This window comes from Anthonomus grandis, chromosome 16 (genome assembly GCF_022605725.1).
Source record: "Anthonomus grandis grandis chromosome 16, icAntGran1.3, whole genome shotgun sequence".
Lineage (NCBI taxonomy): Eukaryota > Metazoa > Arthropoda > Insecta > Coleoptera > Curculionidae > Anthonomus > Anthonomus grandis.
In genome coordinates this window covers 5,065,988-5,085,525 of record NC_065561.1, presented here as the reverse complement: position 1 = coordinate 5,085,525, position 19,538 = coordinate 5,065,988, and the positions used below count along the sequence as shown (strand labels likewise).

At 23.1% G+C, this 19,538-nt stretch overlaps 1 protein-coding gene across 1 annotated transcript in view; it reads left to right on the top strand.

The window, feature by feature from the left end:
• The window catches only part of LOC126745950 (uncharacterized), a 99,000-nt gene extending 79,721 nt beyond the window's left edge, over window positions 1-19,279 (top strand). The window contains exons 5-10 of the mRNA XM_050454012.1: window positions 2,252-2,302; window positions 4,101-4,151; window positions 8,342-8,392; window positions 11,391-11,441; window positions 13,240-13,290; window positions 19,217-19,279. Coding sequence (XP_050309969.1) covers window positions 2,252-2,302; window positions 4,101-4,151; window positions 8,342-8,392; window positions 11,391-11,441; window positions 13,240-13,290; window positions 19,217-19,279 — 318 coding nt within the window. The remainder of the gene's footprint in view (window positions 1-2,251; window positions 2,303-4,100; window positions 4,152-8,341; window positions 8,393-11,390; window positions 11,442-13,239; window positions 13,291-19,216) is intronic.
• The last annotated feature ends 259 nt before the right edge of the window (window positions 19,280-19,538 follow it).

Genomic DNA, 19,538 nt, shown 5'->3' with positions numbered 1-19,538 from the left:
CAATTTAATTTTTAGATGTAATTTGATTAATCCTAAATAATTTTTTAAATTATTTGGATGTATTGTGTTTAAAAAAAATAGTCATATCTCACTCTATTACGGTTATCTATTATTCAAATTTATTTTAAAATTTCTATTTAAATTTTACAAGATGACTCAACTGATGCTTTTTAAGTTGTGGACATAACCAGGATAAAGAAAATCGATTACTACTACCTATCGCTATTGTTCCGATATAATTTCAATTTAATTTTTAGATATAAAATGTTTAACCCTAAATAATTTTTTAAAATATTTTTAGGTATTGATTTTTAAAAAAATAATTATATCTCACTCTATTACCGTTATCAATTATTCGAATATAATTTAAATTTGCTATTTCGCATATACAAGATAGCCAAATGATGTTTTTTACGGTTTCAACACAACCAGAGTTAAAAAAATATAATAACTAATAGCGTTAGCGATTGTTCCGATTTCATTTTAATTTAATTTTTAGATTTAATTTGATTAACCCTAAATAATTTTTTAAAATTATTTTGATGAATTGTGTTCAAAAAAAAATAGTCATATCTCACTGAATTACGGTTATCTATTATTCAAATTTATATTTAAATTTTACAAGATGACTCAACTGATGTTTTTTAAGTTTTGGACATAACCAGGATAAAGAAAATCGTTTACTACTACCTATCGCTATTGTTCCGATATAATTTCAATTTAATTTTTAGATATAAAATGTTTAACCCTTAATAATTTTTTAAAATATTTTTAGGTATTGATTTTTAAAAAAATAATTATATCTCACTCTATTACCGTTATCAATTATTCGAATATAATTTAAGTTTGCTATTTCGCATATACAAGATAGCCAAATGATGTTTTTTACGGTTTCAACACAACCAGTGTTAAGAAAATATAATAACTAATAGCGTTAGCGATTGTTCCGATTTAATTTTAATTCAATTTTTAAATATAAATTAATTAACCCTAAATGATTTTTAAAAATATTTTGTTGTATTGTGTTTTAAAAAAATAGTCATATCTCACTCAATTACGGTTATCTATTCAAAATTATTTTAAAATTAATATTTAGGTTATACAAGAAGACTCAAATGATCCTTTTTAAATTTTGGACATAACTAGGGTTAAGAAGTTCATTTGATGTACTGTAAATTACTTTTAAAATTTTTTTGATGTATTGTTTTTAAAAAAAATAATCATATTTCACTCCATTACTGTTTTCTATTATTCGAATATAATTTAAATTTACTATTTCGTATATACGAGATAGCCAAATGATGTTTTTTACGGTTTGAACATAACCAGAGTTAAGAAAATATAATAACTAATAGCGTTAGTCATTGTTCCGATTTAATTTTAATTTAATTTTTAGATATAATTTGATTAACCCTAAATAATTTTTCAAATTATTTTGATATGTTGTGTTTAAAAAAAATAGTCATATCTCACTGAATTACGGTTATCTATTATTCAAATTTATTTTAAAATTAATATTTAGTTTATTCAGATGACTCAAGACTCAAGTGATCGCTCTTAAGTTTTGGACATAACCAGGGTTAAGAACATAGAATAATTAATCATTATAGCATTGTCCGATTTGATTCCAATTTAATTTTTGAAGTTCATTTGATGTACTGTAAATTACTTTTAAAATTTTTTTGATGTATTGATTTTTCAAAGAATAATTATATCTCACTCTATTACCGTTATCTATTATTCGCATATAATTTAGATTTGCTATTTCGTATACACGAGATAGCCAAATGATGTTTTTTACGGTTTGAACAGAACCAGAGTTAAGAAAATGTAATAACCAATAGCGTTAGCGATTGTTCCGATATGATTTTAATTTAATTTTTAGATATAATTTGTTTAACCCTAAATAATTTTTTAAATTATTTGGATGAATTGTGTTTAAAAAAATAGTCGTATCTCACTCAATATCGGTTATCTATTATTCAAATTTATTTTAAAATTAATATTTAGGTTATACAAGATGACTCAAATGATCCTTTTTAAGTTTTGGACATAACCAGGGTTAAGAAAATAGAATAATTAATCATTATAGCATTGTCCGATTTGACTTCAATTTAATGTTTAAAGTTCATTTGATGTACTGTAAATTGCTTTTAAAATTTTTCTGATGTATTGTTCTTTAAAAAAATAGCCATATCTCACTTTATTACGGTTATCTATTATTCGAATATAATTTAAAATTGGTTTTTAGGTTGTACAAGATGGCGCAGATGATTCTTTTTACGTTTTGGATATAATCAGGGTAAGAAAATAGAATAATTAATCAAATTAATTTTTGAAGTTCATTTGATGTACTGCTAATTGCTTTTAACATTTTTCTGACGTTTTGTTCTTTAAAAAATTAGTCATATCTCACTCTATTACTAATATCTATTATTCGAATATATTTTAAAATTAGTATTTCGCATATACAAGCTAGCCAAATGATCTTTTTTATGGTTTGAACATAACCAGAATTAAGAAAATACGATAATTAATAGCGTTAGCTATTGTTCCCATTTAATTTTAATTTAATGTTTAGATATAATTTGTTTAACCCTAAATAATTTTTAAAAATATATTGAAGTATTGTTTTTGAAAAAAATACTCATTTCTCACTCCATTACGGTTATCTATTATTCGAATATAATATTAAATTGGTATTTAGAGATACAAGCTGACCCATATGATACTTTTTAAGTTTTGGACATAACCAGGGTTAAAAAACTAGAACATTTAATCCCTATAGAATTGGCCGATTTGACTCCAATTTAATTTATGAAGTTCAATTGATGTACTGTAAATTGCTTTTAAAACTTTTCTGATGTATTGTTCTTTAAAAAAATAGTCATATCTCACTCAATTACGGTTATCTATTCAAAATTATTTTAAAATTAATATTTAGGTTATACAAGAAGACTCAAATGATCCTTTTTAAATTTTGGACATAACTAGGGTTAAGAAGTTCATTTGATGTACTGTAAATTACTTTTAAAATTTTTTTGATGTATTGTTTTTAAAAAAAAATAATCATATTTCACTCCATTACTGTTTTCTATTATTCGAATATAATTTAAATTTACTATTTCGTATATACGAGATAGCCAAATGATGTTTTTTACGGTTTGAACATAACCAGAGTTAAGAAAATATAATAACTAATAGCGTTAGTCATTGTTCCGATTTAATTTTAATTTAATTTTTAGATATAATTTGATTAACCCTAAATAATTTTTCAAATTATTTTGATATATTGTGTTTAAAAAAAATAGTCATATCTCACTGAATTACGGTTATCTATTATTCAAATTTATTTTAAAATTAATATTTAGTTTATTCAGATGACTCAAGACTCAAGTGATCGCTCTTAAGTTTTGGACATAACCAGGGTTAAGAACATAGAATAATTAATCATTATAGCATTGTCCGATTTGATTCCAATTTAATTTTTGAAGTTCATTTGATGTACTGTAAATTACTTTTAAAATTTTTTTGATGTATTGATTTTTCAAAGAATAATTATATCTCACTCTATTACCGTTATCTATTATTCGCATATAATTTAGATTTGCTATTTCGTATACACGAGATAGCCAAATGATGTTTTTTACGGTTTGAACAGAACCAGAGTTAAGAAAATGTAATAACCAATAGCGTTAGCGATTGTTCCGATATGATTTTAATTTAATTTTTAGATATAATTTGTTTAACCCTAAATAATTTTTTAAATTATTTGGATGAATTGTGTTTAAAAAAATAGTCGTATCTCACTCAATATCGGTTATCTATTATTCAAATTTATTTTAAAATTAATATTTAGGTTATACAAGATGACTCAAATGATCCTTTTTAAGTTTTGGACATAACCAGGGTTAAGAAAATAGAATAATTAATCATTATAGCATTGTCCGATTTGACTTCAATTTAATGTTTAAAGTTCATTTGATGTACTGTAAATTGCTTTTAAAATTTTTCTGATGTATTGTTCTTTAAAAAAATAGCCATATCTCACTTTATTACGGTTATCTATTATTCGAATATAATTTAAAATTGGTTTTTAGGTTGTACAAGATGGCGCAGATGATTCTTTTTACGTTTTGGATATAATCAGGGTAAGAAAATAGAATAATTAATCAAATTAATTTTTGAAGTTCATTTGATGTACTGCTAATTGCTTTTAACATTTTTCTGACGTTTTGTTCTTTAAAAAATTAGTCATATCTCACTCTATTACTAATATCTATTATTCGAATATATTTTAAAATTAGTATTTCGCATATACAAGCTAGCCAAATGATCTTTTTTATGGTTTGAACATAACCAGAATTAAGAAAATACGATAATTAATAGCGTTAGCTATTGTTCCCATTTAATTTTAATTTAATGTTTAGATATAATTTGTTTAACCCTAAATAATTTTTAAAAATATATTGAAGTATTGTTTTTGAAAAAAATACTCATTTCTCACTCCATTACGGTTATCTATTATTCGAATATAATATTAAATTGGTATTTAGAGATACAAGCTGACCCATATGATACATTTTAAGTTTTGGACATAACCAGGGTTAAAAAACTAGAACATTTAATCCCTATAGAATTGGCCGATTTGACTCCAATTTAATTTATGAAGTTCAATTGATGTACTGTAAATTGCTTTTAAAACTTTTCTGATGTATTGTTCTTTAAAAAAATAGTCATATCTCACTCTATTACGGTTATCTATTATTCAAATTTATTTTAAAATAAATATTTAGTTTATTCAAGATGACTCAAATGATCGCTTTTAAGTTTTGGACATAACCAGGGTTAAGAAAATAGAATAATTAATCTTTATAGCATTGTCCGATTTGATTCCAATCTAATTTTTGAAGTTCATTTGATGTACTGTAAATTACTTTTAAAATTTTTCTGAAGTATTGTTTTTTTAAAAAAATAATTATATTTCACTTTATTTCAGTTATCTATTATTCAAATCTAATTTAAATTTATTATTTCGCATATACAAGATAGCCAAATGATGTTTTTTACGGTTTGAACACAACCAGAGTTAAGAAAATATAATAACTAATAGCGTTAGCGATTGTACCGATACGATTTCAATTTAATTTTTAGATATAATTTGTTTAACCCTAAATGATTTTTAAAAATATTTTTTATGTATTGTGTTTTAAAAAAATAGTCATACCTCACTCAATTACGGTTATCGACTATTCAAATTTATTTTAAAATTAGTATTTAGGTTATACAAGATGACTCAAATGATCCTTTTTTAATTTTGGACATAACCAGGGTTAAGAAAATAGAATAATTAATCATTATAGCATTGTCCGATTTGATTTCAATTTAATTTTTATAGTTCATTTGATGTTCTGTAAATTATTTTTAAAATTTTTCTGATGTACTGTTTTTTTTTTTTAATAATTATATTTCACTCCATTTCTGTTATCTATTATTCGAATATAATTTAAATTTACTATTTCGTATATACGAGATTGCCAAAAGATGTTTTTTACGATTTTAACATAACCAGAGCTAAGAAAATATTATAACTAATAGCGTTAGCCATTGTTCCGATTTAATTTTAATTTAATTTTTAGATATAATTTGATTAACCCTGAATAATTTTTTTAATTATTTTGATGTATTGTGTTTAAAAAAAAATAGTCATATCTCACTGAATTACGGTTATCTATTATTCAAATTTATTTCAAAATTAATATTTAGGTTATACAGATGACTCAAATGATCCTTTTTAAGTTTTGGACATAACCAGGGTTAAGAAAATAGAATAATTAATCTTTATAGCATTGTCCGATTTGATTCCAATATAATTTTTGAAGTTCATTTGATGTACTGTAAATTACTTTTAAATTTTTTTTGTAGTATTGTTTTTAAAAAAAATAATCAAATTTCACTCCATTTCTGTTATCTATTATTTGAATATAATTTAAATTTACTATTTCGCATATACATGATAGCTAAATGATGTTTTTTACTGTTTGAACATAACCAGAGTTAAGAAAATTCAGTTACTAATAGCGTTAGCGATTGTTCCGATATGATTTCAATTTAATTTTTAGATATAATTTGATTAACCCTAAATAATTTTTTAAATTATTTTGATGTATTGTGTTTAAGAAAATAGTCATATCTCACTCAATTACGGTTATCTATTATTCAAATTTATTTCAAAAATAATATTTAGGTTATACAGATGACTCAAATGATCCTTTTTAATTTTTGGACATAACCAGGGTTAAGAAAATAAAATAATTAATCATTATAGCATTGTCCGATTTGATTCCAATTTAATTTTTGAAGTTCATTTGATGCACTGTAAATTACTTTTAAAATTTTTCTATGTATTTATTTAAAAAAAAAATAATCATATTTCACTCCATTACTGTTATCTATGATTCGAATATAATTTAAATTTACTATTTCGTATATACGAGATAGCCAGATGATGTTTTTTATGGTTTAAACATAACCAGAGCTAAGAAAATATAATAACTAATAGCGTTAGCCATTGTTCAGATTTAATTTTAATTTAATTTTTAGATATAATTTGATTTTGATGTATTGTGTTTAAAAAAAATAGTCATATCTCACTGAATTACCCTTATCTATTATTCAAATTTATTTTAAAATTAATATGTAGGTTATACAAGATGACTCAAATGATCCTTTTTAAGTTTTGGACATAACCAGGATAAGGAAAATCGATTACTATTACCTATCGCTATTGTTCCGATATAATTTCAATTTAATTTTTAGATATAAATTGTTTAACCCTAAATAATGTTTTAAAATATTTTTAGGTATTGATTTTTAAAAAAATTATTATATCTCACTCTATTACCGTTATCTATTATTCGCATATAATTTAAATTTGCTATTTCGCATATACAAGATAGCCAAATGATGTTTTTTACGGTTTGAACATAACCAGAGCAAAGAAAATATACTAACTAATAGCGTTAGCCATTGTTCCGATTTAATTTTTAGATATATTTTGATTAACCCTAAATAATTTTTTAAATTATTTTGATGTATTGTGTTTAAAAAAAATAGTCATATCTCACTGAATTACGGTTATCTATTATACAAATTTATTTTAAAATTAATATTTAGGCTATATAAGATGACTCAAATGATCCTTTTTAAGTTTTGGACATAACCAGGGTTAAGAAAATAGAACAATTAATCACTATAGCATTGTCTGATTTGATTCCAATTTAATTTTTGAAGTTCATTTGATATACTGTAAATTATTTTTAAAATTTTTCTGTTGTATTGTTTTAAAAAAAAATAATCATATTTCACCCTATTACTGTTATCTATTATTCGAATATAATTTAAATTTAGTATTTCCCACCTACGAGATAGCCAAATGATGTTTTTTACGTTTTGAACACAACCAGAGTTAAGAAAATATAATAACTAATAGCGTCAGCGATTGTTCCGGTTTAATTTTAATACAATTTTTAAATATTTTGATGAATTGTATTTAAAAAAAATAGTCATATCTCACTGAATTACGGTTATCTATTATTCAAATTTATTTTAAAATTAATATTTAGGTTATACAAGATGATTCAAATGATCCTTTTTTAATTTTGGACATAACCAGGGTTAAGAAAATAGAATAATTAATCATTATAGCATTGTCCGATTTGATTTCAATTTAATTTTTAAAGTTCATTTGATGTTCTGTAAATTACTTTTAAAATTTTTTTGATGTATTGTTTTTTAAAAAAATAAGTATATCTCACTCTATTACTGTTATCTGTTACTCGAATATAATTTAAACTTACTATTTCGCATATACGAGATAGCAAAATGATGTTTTTTATGGTTTGAACACAACCAGAGTACAGAAAATACAATTACTAATAGCGTTAGCTTTTGTTCCGATTCCATTTTAATTTGATATTTAGATATAATATGTTTGACTAAATGTTTTTTAAAAATATTTTGAAGTATAGTGTTATAAAAAAAATATCTCACTCTTTTACAGTTATCTATCATTCGAATGTAATTTAAATTTGGTATTTAGGTTATGCAAGATGACTCAAATGATTATTTTTACGTTTTGGACATAACCAGGGTTAAGAAAATAGAACAAGTAATCCCAATAGCATTGTCCGATTTGATTCCAATATGATTTTTGAAGTTCATTTGATGTACTGTAAATTGCTTTTAAAATTTTCTTGATGTATTTTTTTAAAAAAAATAGTCATATCTCACTCTATTACGGTTATCTATTATTCGGATATAATTTAAAATTGGTTTTTAGGTTGTACAAGATGGCGCAGATGATTCTTTTTACGTTTTGGATATAATCAGGGTAAGAAAATAGAATAATTAATAAAATTAATTTTTGAAGTTCATTTGATGTACTGCTAATTGCTTTTAACATTTTTCTGATGTTTTGTTCTTTAAAAACTTGGTCATATCTCACTCTATTACTAATATCTATTATTCGAATATATTTTAAAATTAGTATTTCGCATATACAAGCTAGCCAAATAATCTTTTTTATGGTTTGAGCATAACCAGAATTAAGAAAATACGATAATTAATAGCGTTAGCTATTGTTCCCATTTAATTTTAATTTAATTTTTAGATATAATTTGTTTAACCCTAAATAATTTTTAAAAATATATTGAAGTATTGTGTTTGAAAAAAATACTCATTTCTCACTCCATTACGGTTATCTATTATTCGAATATAATATTAAATTGGTATTTAGGGATACAAGCTGACCCATATGATACTTTTTAAGTTTTGGACATAACCAGGGTTAAAAAAATAGAACATTTAATCCCTATAGAATTAGCCGATTTGACTACAATCTAATTTTTGAAGTTCATTTGATGTACTGTAAATTACTTTTAAAATTTTTCTGATGTATTGTTTTTTTAAAAAAATAATTATATTTCACTTTATTTCTGTTATCTATTATTCGAATATAATTTAAATTTACTATTTCGCATATACATGATAGCTAAATGATGTTTTTTACTGTTTGAACATAACCAGAGTTAAGAAAATTCGGTTACTACTAGCGTTAGCGATTGTTCCGATATGATTTCAATTTAATTTTTAGATGTAATTTGATTAATCCTAAATAATTTTTTAAATTATTTGGATGTATTGTGTTTAAAAAAAATAGTCATATCTCACTCTATTACGGTTATCTATTATTCAAATTTATTTTAAAATTTCTATTTAAATTTTACAAGATGACTCAACTGATGCTTTTTAAGTTGTGGACATAACCAGGATAAAGAAAATCGATTACTACTACCTATCGCTATTGTTCCGATATAATTTCAATTTAATTTTTAGATATAAAATGTTTAACCCTAAATAATTTTTTAAAATATTTTTAGGTATTGATTTTTAAAAAAATAATTATATCTCACTCTATTACCGTTATCAATTATTCGAATATAATTTAAATTTGCTATTTCGCATATACAAGATAGCCAAATGATGTTTTTTACGGTTTCAACACAACCAGAGTTAAAAAAATATAATAACTAATAGCGTTAGCGATTGTTCCGATTTCATTTTAATTTAATTTTTAGATTTAATTTGATTAACCCTAAATAATTTTTTAAAATTATTTTGATGAATTGTGTTCAAAAAAAAATAGTCATATCTCACTGAATTACGGTTATCTATTATTCAAATTTATATTTAAATTTTACAAGATGACTCAACTGATGTTTTTTAAGTTTTGGACATAACCAGGATAAAGAAAATCGTTTACTACTACCTATCGCTATTGTTCCGATATAATTTCAATTTAATTTTTAGATATAAAATGTTTAACCCTTAATAATTTTTTAAAATATTTTTAGGTATTGATTTTTAAAAAAATAATTATATCTCACTCTATTACCGTTATCAATTATTCGAATATAATTTAAGTTTGCTATTTCGCATATACAAGATAGCCAAATGATGTTTTTTACGGTTTCAACACAACCAGTGTTAAGAAAATATAATAACTAATAGCGTTAGCGATTGTTCCGATTTAATTTTAATTCAATTTTTAAATATAAATTAATTAACCCTAAATGATTTTTAAAAATATTTTGTTGTATTGTGTTTTAAAAAAATAGTCATATCTCACTCAATTACGGTTATCTATTCAAAATTATTTTAAAATTAATATTTAGGTTATACAAGAAGACTCAAATGATCCTTTTTAAATTTTGGACATAACTAGGGTTAAGAAGTTCATTTGATGTACTGTAAATTACTTTTAAAATTTTTTTGATGTATTGTTTTTAAAAAAAATAATCATATTTCACTCCATTACTGTTTTCTATTATTCGAATATAATTTAAATTTACTATTTCGTATATACGAGATAGCCAAATGATGTTTTTTACGGTTTGAACATAACCAGAGTTAAGAAAATATAATAACTAATAGCGTTAGTCATTGTTCCGATTTAATTTTAATTTAATTTTTAGATATAATTTGATTAACCCTAAATAATTTTTCAAATTATTTTGATATGTTGTGTTTAAAAAAAATAGTCATATCTCACTGAATTACGGTTATCTATTATTCAAATTTATTTTAAAATTAATATTTAGTTTATTCAGATGACTCAAGACTCAAGTGATCGCTCTTAAGTTTTGGACATAACCAGGGTTAAGAACATAGAATAATTAATCATTATAGCATTGTCCGATTTGATTCCAATTTAATTTTTGAAGTTCATTTGATGTACTGTAAATTACTTTTAAAATTTTTTTGATGTATTGATTTTTCAAAGAATAATTATATCTCACTCTATTACCGTTATCTATTATTCGCATATAATTTAGATTTGCTATTTCGTATACACGAGATAGCCAAATGATGTTTTTTACGGTTTGAACAGAACCAGAGTTAAGAAAATGTAATAACCAATAGCGTTAGCGATTGTTCCGATATGATTTTAATTTAATTTTTAGATATAATTTGTTTAACCCTAAATAATTTTTTAAATTATTTGGATGAATTGTGTTTAAAAAAATAGTCGTATCTCACTCAATATCGGTTATCTATTATTCAAATTTATTTTAAAATTAATATTTAGGTTATACAAGATGACTCAAATGATCCTTTTTAAGTTTTGGACATAACCAGGGTTAAGAAAATAGAATAATTAATCATTATAGCATTGTCCGATTTGACTTCAATTTAATGTTTAAAGTTCATTTGATGTACTGTAAATTGCTTTTAAAATTTTTCTGATGTATTGTTCTTTAAAAAAATAGCCATATCTCACTTTATTACGGTTATCTATTATTCGAATATAATTTAAAATTGGTTTTTAGGTTGTACAAGATGGCGCAGATGATTCTTTTTACGTTTTGGATATAATCAGGGTAAGAAAATAGAATAATTAATCAAATTAATTTTTGAAGTTCATTTGATGTACTGCTAATTGCTTTTAACATTTTTCTGACGTTTTGTTCTTTAAAAAATTAGTCATATCTCACTCTATTACTAATATCTATTATTCGAATATATTTTAAAATTAGTATTTCGCATATACAAGCTAGCCAAATGATCTTTTTTATGGTTTGAACATAACCAGAATTAAGAAAATACGATAATTAATAGCGTTAGCTATTGTTCCCATTTAATTTTAATTTAATGTTTAGATATAATTTGTTTAACCCTAAATAATTTTTAAAAATATATTGAAGTATTGTTTTTGAAAAAAATACTCATTTCTCACTCCATTACGGTTATCTATTATTCAAATATAATATTAAATTGGTATTTAGAGATACAAGCTGACCCATATGATACTTTTTAAGTTTTGGACATAACCAGGGTTAAAAAACTAGAACATTTAATCCCTATAGAATTGGCCGATTTGACTCCAATTTAATTTATGAAGTTCAATTGATGTACTGTAAATTGCTTTTAAAACTTTTCTGATGTATTGTTCTTTAAAAAAATAGTCATATCTCACTCAATTACGGTTATCTATTCAAAATTATTTTAAAATTAATATTTAGGTTATACAAGAAGACTCAAATGATCCTTTTTAAATTTTGGACATAACTAGGGTTAAGAAGTTCATTTGATGTACTGTAAATTACTTTTAAAATTTTTTTGATGTATTGTTTTTAAAAAAAAATAATCATATTTCACTCCATTACTGTTTTCTATTATTCGAATATAATTTAAATTTACTATTTCGTATATACGAGATAGCCAAATGATGTTTTTTACGGTTTGAACATAACCAGAGTTAAGAAAATATAATAACTAATAGCGTTAGTCATTGTTCCGATTTAATTTTAATTTAATTTTTAGATATAATTTGATTAACCCTAAATAATTTTTCAAATTATTTTGATATATTGTGTTTAAAAAAAATAGTCATATCTCACTGAATTACGGTTATCTATTATTCAAATTTATTTTAAAATTAATATTTAGTTTATTCAGATGACTCAAGACTCAAGTGATCGCTCTTAAGTTTTGGACATAACCAGGGTTAAGAACATAGAATAATTAATCATTATAGCATTGTCCGATTTGATTCCAATTTAATTTTTGAAGTTCATTTGATGTACTGTAAATTACTTTTAAAATTTTTTTGATGTATTGATTTTTCAAAGAATAATTATATCTCACTCTATTACCGTTATCTATTATTCGCATATAATTTAGATTTGCTATTTCGTATACACGAGATAGCCAAATGATGTTTTTTACGGTTTGAACAGAACCAGAGTTAAGAAAATGTAATAACCAATAGCGTTAGCGATTGTTCCGATATGATTTTAATTTAATTTTTAGATATAATTTGTTTAACCCTAAATAATTTTTTAAATTATTTGGATGAATTGTGTTTAAAAAAATAGTCGTATCTCACTCAATATCGGTTATCTATTATTCAAATTTATTTTAAAATTAATATTTAGGTTATACAAGATGACTCAAATGATCCTTTTTAAGTTTTGGACATAACCAGGGTTAAGAAAATAGAATAATTAATCATTATAGCATTGTCCGATTTGACTTCAATTTAATGTTTAAAGTTCATTTGATGTACTGTAAATTGCTTTTAAAATTTTTCTGATGTATTGTTCTTTAAAAAAATAGCCATATCTCACTTTATTACGGTTATCTATTATTCGAATATAATTTAAAATTGGTTTTTAGGTTGTACAAGATGGCGCAGATGATTCTTTTTACGTTTTGGATATAATCAGGGTAAGAAAATAGAATAATTAATCAAATTAATTTTTGAAGTTCATTTGATGTACTGCTAATTGCTTTTAACATTTTTCTGACGTTTTGTTCTTTAAAAAATTAGTCATATCTCACTCTATTACTAATATCTATTATTCGAATATATTTTAAAATTAGTATTTCGCATATACAAGCTAGCCAAATGATCTTTTTTATGGTTTGAACATAACCAGAATTAAGAAAATACGATAATTAATAGCGTTAGCTATTGTTCCCATTTAATTTTAATTTAATGTTTAGATATAATTTGTTTAACCCTAAATAATTTTTAAAAATATATTGAAGTATTGTTTTTGAAAAAAATACTCATTTCTCACTCCATTACGGTTATCTATTATTCGAATATAATATTAAATTGGTATTTAGAGATACAAGCTGACCCATATGATACATTTTAAGTTTTGGACATAACCAGGGTTAAAAAACTAGAACATTTAATCCCTATAGAATTGGCCGATTTGACTCCAATTTAATTTATGAAGTTCAATTGATGTACTGTAAATTGCTTTTAAAACTTTTCTGATGTATTGTGTTTAAAAAAATAGTCATATCTCACTCTATTACGGTTATCTATTATTCGAATATAATTTAAATTTACTATTTCGTATATACGAGATAGCCAAATGATGTTTTTTACGGTTTGAACATAACTAGAGTTAAGAAAATATAATAACTAATAGCGTTAGTCATTGTTCCGATTTAATTTTAATTTAATTTTTAGATATAATTTGATTAACCCTAAATAATTTTTCAAATTATTTTGATATATTGTGTTTAAAAAAAATAGTCATATTTCACTGAATTACGGTTATCTATTATTCAAATTTATTTTAAAATTAATATTTAGTTTATTCAGATGACTCAAGACTCAAGTGATCGCTCTTAACTTTTGGACATAACCAGGGTTAAGAACATAGAATAATTAATCATTATAGCATTGTCCGATTTGATTCCAATTTAATTTTTGAAGTTCATTTGATGTACTGTAAATTACTTTTAAAATTTTTTTGATGTATTGATTTTTCAAAGAATAATTATATCTCACTCTATTACCGTTATCTATTATTCGCATATAATTTAGATTTGCTATTTCGTATACACGAGATAGCCAAATGATGTTTTTTACGGTTTGAACAGAACCAGAGTTAAGAAAATGTAGTAACCAATAGCGTTAGCGATTGTTCCGATATGATTTTAATTTAATTTTTAGATATAATTTGTTTAACCCTAAATAATTTTTTAAATTATTTGGATGAATTGTGTTTAAAAAAATAGTCGTATCTCACTCAATATCGGTTATCTATTATTCAAATTTATTTTAAAATTAATATTTAGGTTATACAAGATGACTCAAATAATCCTTTTTAAGTTTTGGACATAACCAGGGTTAAGAAAATAGAATAATTAATCATTATAGCATTGTCCGATTTGACTTCAATTTAATGTTTAAAGTTCATTTGATGTACTGTAAATTGCTTTTAAAATTTTTCTGATGTATTGTTCTTTAAAAAAATAGCCATATCTCACTTTATTACGGTTATCTATTATTCGAATATAATTTAAAATTGGTTTTTAGGTTGTACAAGAAGGCGCAGATGATTCTTTTTACGTTTTGGATATAATCAGGGTAAGAAAATAGAATAATTAATCAAATTAATTTTTGAAGTTCATTTGATGTACTGCTAATTGCTTTTAACATTTTTCTGATGTTTTGTTCTTTAAAAAATTAGTCATATCTCACTCTATTACTAATATCTATTATTCGAATATATTTTAAAATTAGTATTTCGCATATACAAGCTAGCCAAATGATCTTTTTTATGGTTTGAACATAACCAGAATTAAGAAAATACGATAATTAATAGCGTTAGCTATTGTTCCCATTTAATTTTAATTTAATGTTTAGATATAATTTGTTTAACCCTAAATAATTTTTAAAAATATATTGAAGTATTGTGTTTGAAAAAAATACTAATTTCTCACTCCATTACGGTTATCTATTATTCGAATATAATATTAAATTGGTATTTAGGGATACAAGCTGACCCATATGATACTTTTTAAGTTTTGGACATAACCAGGGTTAAAAAAATAGAACATTTAATCCCTATAGAATTGGCCGATTTGACTCCAATTTAATTTATGAAGTTTAATTGATGTACTGTAAATTGCTTTTAAAACTTTTCTGATGTATTGTTCTTTAAAAAAATAGTCATATCTCACTCTATTACGGTTATCTATTATTCAAATTTATTTTAAAATAAATATTTAGTTTATTCAAGATGACTCAAATGATCGCTTTTAAGTTTTGGACATAACCAGGGTTAAGAAAATAGAATAATTAATCTTTATAGCATTGTCCGATTTGATTCCAATCTAATTTTTGAAGTTCATTTGATGTACTGTAAATTTCTTTTAAAATTTTTCTGAAGTATTGTTTTTTTAAAAAAATAATTATATTTCACTTTATTTCAGTTATCTATTATTCAAATATAATTTAAATTTATTATTTCGCATATACAAGATAGCCAAATGATGTTTTTTACGGTTTGAACACAACCAGAGTTAAGAAAATATAATAACTAATAGCGTTAGCGATTGTTCCGATTTAATTTTAATTTAATTTTTAGATATAATTTGATTAACCCTGAATAATTTTTTTAATATAATTTTTTTTAATTAATATAATTTTTTTTAATATATTTTTAATATAATTTAAATTTACTATTTCGTATATACGAGATAGCCAAATGATGTTTTTTACGGTTTGAACATAACCAGAGTTAAGAAAATATAATAACTAATAGCGTTAGTCATTGTTCCGATTTAATTTTAATTTAATTTTTAGATATAATTTGAATAATTTTTCAAATTATTTTGATATATTGTGTTTAAAAAAAATAGTCATATCTCACTGAATTACGGTTATCTATTATTCAAATTTATTTTAAAATTAATATTTAGTTTATTCAGATGACTCAAGACTCAAGTGATCGCTCTTAAGTTTTGGACATAACCAGGGTTAAGAACATAGAATAATTAATCATTATAGCATTGTCCGATTTGATTCCAATTTAATTTTTGAAGTTCATTTGATGTACTGTAAATTACTTTTAAAATTTTTTTGATGTATTGATTTTTCAAAGAATAATTATATCTCACTCTATTACCGTTATCTATTATTCGCATATAATTTAGATTTGCTATTTCGTATACACGAGATAGCCAAATGATGTTTTTTACGGTTTGAACAGAACCAGAGTTAAGAAAATGTAATAACCAATAGCGTTAGCGATTGTTCCGACATGATTTTAATTTAATTTTTAGATATAATTTGTTTAACCCTAAATAATTTTTTAAATTATTTGGATGAATTGTGTTTAAAAAAATAGTCGTATCTCACTCAATATCGGTTATCTATTATTCAAATTTATTTTAAAATTAATATTTAGGTTCTACAAGATGACTCAAATGATCCTTTTTAAGTTTTGGACATAACCAGGGTTAAGAAAATAGAATAATTAATCATTATAGCATTGTCCGATTTGATTTCAATTTAATTTTTGAAGTTCATTTGATGCACTGTAAATTACTTTTAAAATTTTTCTATGTATTTATTTAAAAAAAAAATAATCATATTTCACTCCATTACTGTTATCTATGATTCGAATATAATTTAAATTTACTATTTCGTATATACGAGATAGCCAGATGATGTTTTTTATGGTTTAAACATAACCAGAGCTAAGAAAATATAATAACTAATAGCGTTAGCCATTGTTCAGATTTAATTTTAATTTAATTTTTAGATATAATTTGATTAACCCTAAATAATTTTTCAAATTACTTTGATGTATTGTGTTTAAAAAAATAGTCATATCTCACTCAATTACGGTTATCTATTATTCAAATTTATTTTAAAATTATTATTTAGGTTGAACAAGATGACTCAAATGATCCTTTTTAAGTTTTGGACATAACCAGGGTTAAGAAAATAGAATAATTAATCCATTATAGCATTGTCCGATTTGATTCCAATTTAATTTTTAAAGTTCATTTGATGTACTGTAAATTACTTTTAAAATTGTTCTGATGTATTGTTTTTTAAAAAAAATAATTATATTTCACTTTATTTCTGTTATCTATTATTCGAATATAATTTAAATTTACTATTTCGCATATACATGATAGCTAAATGATGTTTTTTACTGTTTGAACATAACCAGAGTTAAGAAAATTCAGTTACTAATAGCGTTAGCGATTGTTCCGATATGATTTCAATTTAATTTTTAGATATAATTTGATTAACCCTAAGTAATTTTTTAAATTATTTTGATGTATTGTGAAGAAAATAGAAATAGTTTAAGAAAATAGTCATATCTCACTCAATTACGGTTATCTATTAATCAAATTTATTTCAAAAATAATATTAAGGTTATACAGATGACTCAAATGATCCTTTTTAGGTTTTAGACATAACCAGGGTTAAGAAAATAGAATAATTAATCTTTATAGCATTGTCCGATTTGATTCCAATCTAATTTTTGAAGTTCATTTGATGTACTGTAAATTACTTTTAAAATTTTTCTGATGTATTGTTTTTTTAAAAAAATAATTATATTTCACTTTATTTCTGTTATCTATTATTCGCATATAATTTAAATTTACTATTTCGCATATACATGATAGCCAAATGATGTTTTTTTTTGTTTGAACATAACCAGAGTTAAGAAAATTCGGTTACTAATAGCGTTAGCGATTGTTCCGATATGATTTCAATTTAATTTTTAGATGTAATTTGATTAATCCTAAATAATTTTTTAAATTATTTTGATGTATTGTGTTTAAAAAAATAGTCATATCTCACTCTATTACGGTTATCTATTATTCGAATATAATTTAAATTTACTATTTCGTATATACGAGATAGCCAAATGATGTTTTTTACGGTTTGAACGTAACTAGAGTTAAGAAAATATAATAACTAATAGCGTTAGTCATTGTTCCGATTTAATTTTAATTTAATTTTTAGATATAATTTGATTAACTCTAAATAATTTTTCAAATTATTTTGATATATTGTGTTTAAAAAAAATAGTCATATCTCACTGAATTATGGTTATCTATTATTCAAATTTATTTTAAAATTAATATTTAGTTTATTCAGATGACTCAAGACTCAAGTGATCGCTCTTAACTTTTGGACATAACCAGGGTTAAGAACATAGAATAATTAATCATTATAGCATTGTCCGATTTGATTCCAATTTAATTTTTGAAGTTCATTTGATGTACTGTAAATTACTTTTAAAATTTTTTTGATGTATTGATTTTTCAAAGAATAATTATATCTCACTCTATTACCGTTATCTATTATTCGCATATAATTTAGATTTGCTATTTCGTATACACGAGATAGCCAAATGATGTTTTTTACGGTTTGAACAGAACCAGAGTTAAAAAAATGTAATAACCAATAGCGTTAGCGATTGTTCCGATATGATTTTAATTTAATTTTTAGATATAATTTGTTTAACCCTAAATAATTTTTTAAATTATTTGGATGAATTGTGTTTAAAAAAATAGTCGTATCTCACTCAATATCGGTTATCTATTATTCAAATTTATTTTAAAATTAATATTTAGGTTATACAAGATGACTCAAATGATCCTTTTTAAGTTTTGGACATAACCAGGGTTAAGAAAATAGAATAATTAATCATTATAGCATTGTCCGATTTGACTTCAATTTAATGTTTAAAGTTCATTTGATGTACTGTAAATTGCTTTTAAAATTTTTCTGACGTATTGTTCTTTAAAAAAATAGCCATATCTAACTTTATTACGGTTATCTATTATTCGAATATAATTTAAAATTGGTTGTTAGGTTGTACAAGATGGCGCAGATGATTCTTTTTACGTTTTGGATATAATCAGGGTAAGAAAATAGAATAATTAATCAAATTAATTTTTGAAGTTCATTTGATGTACTGCTAATTGCTTTTAACATTTTTCTGATGTTTTGTTCTTTAAAAAATTAGTCATATCTCACTCTATTACTAATATCTATTATTCGAATATATTTTAAAATTAGTATTTCGCATATACAAGCTAGCCAAATGATCTTTTTTATGGTTTGAACAGAACCAGAATTAAGAAAATACGATAATTAATAGCGTTAGCTATTGTTCCCATTTAATTTTAATTTA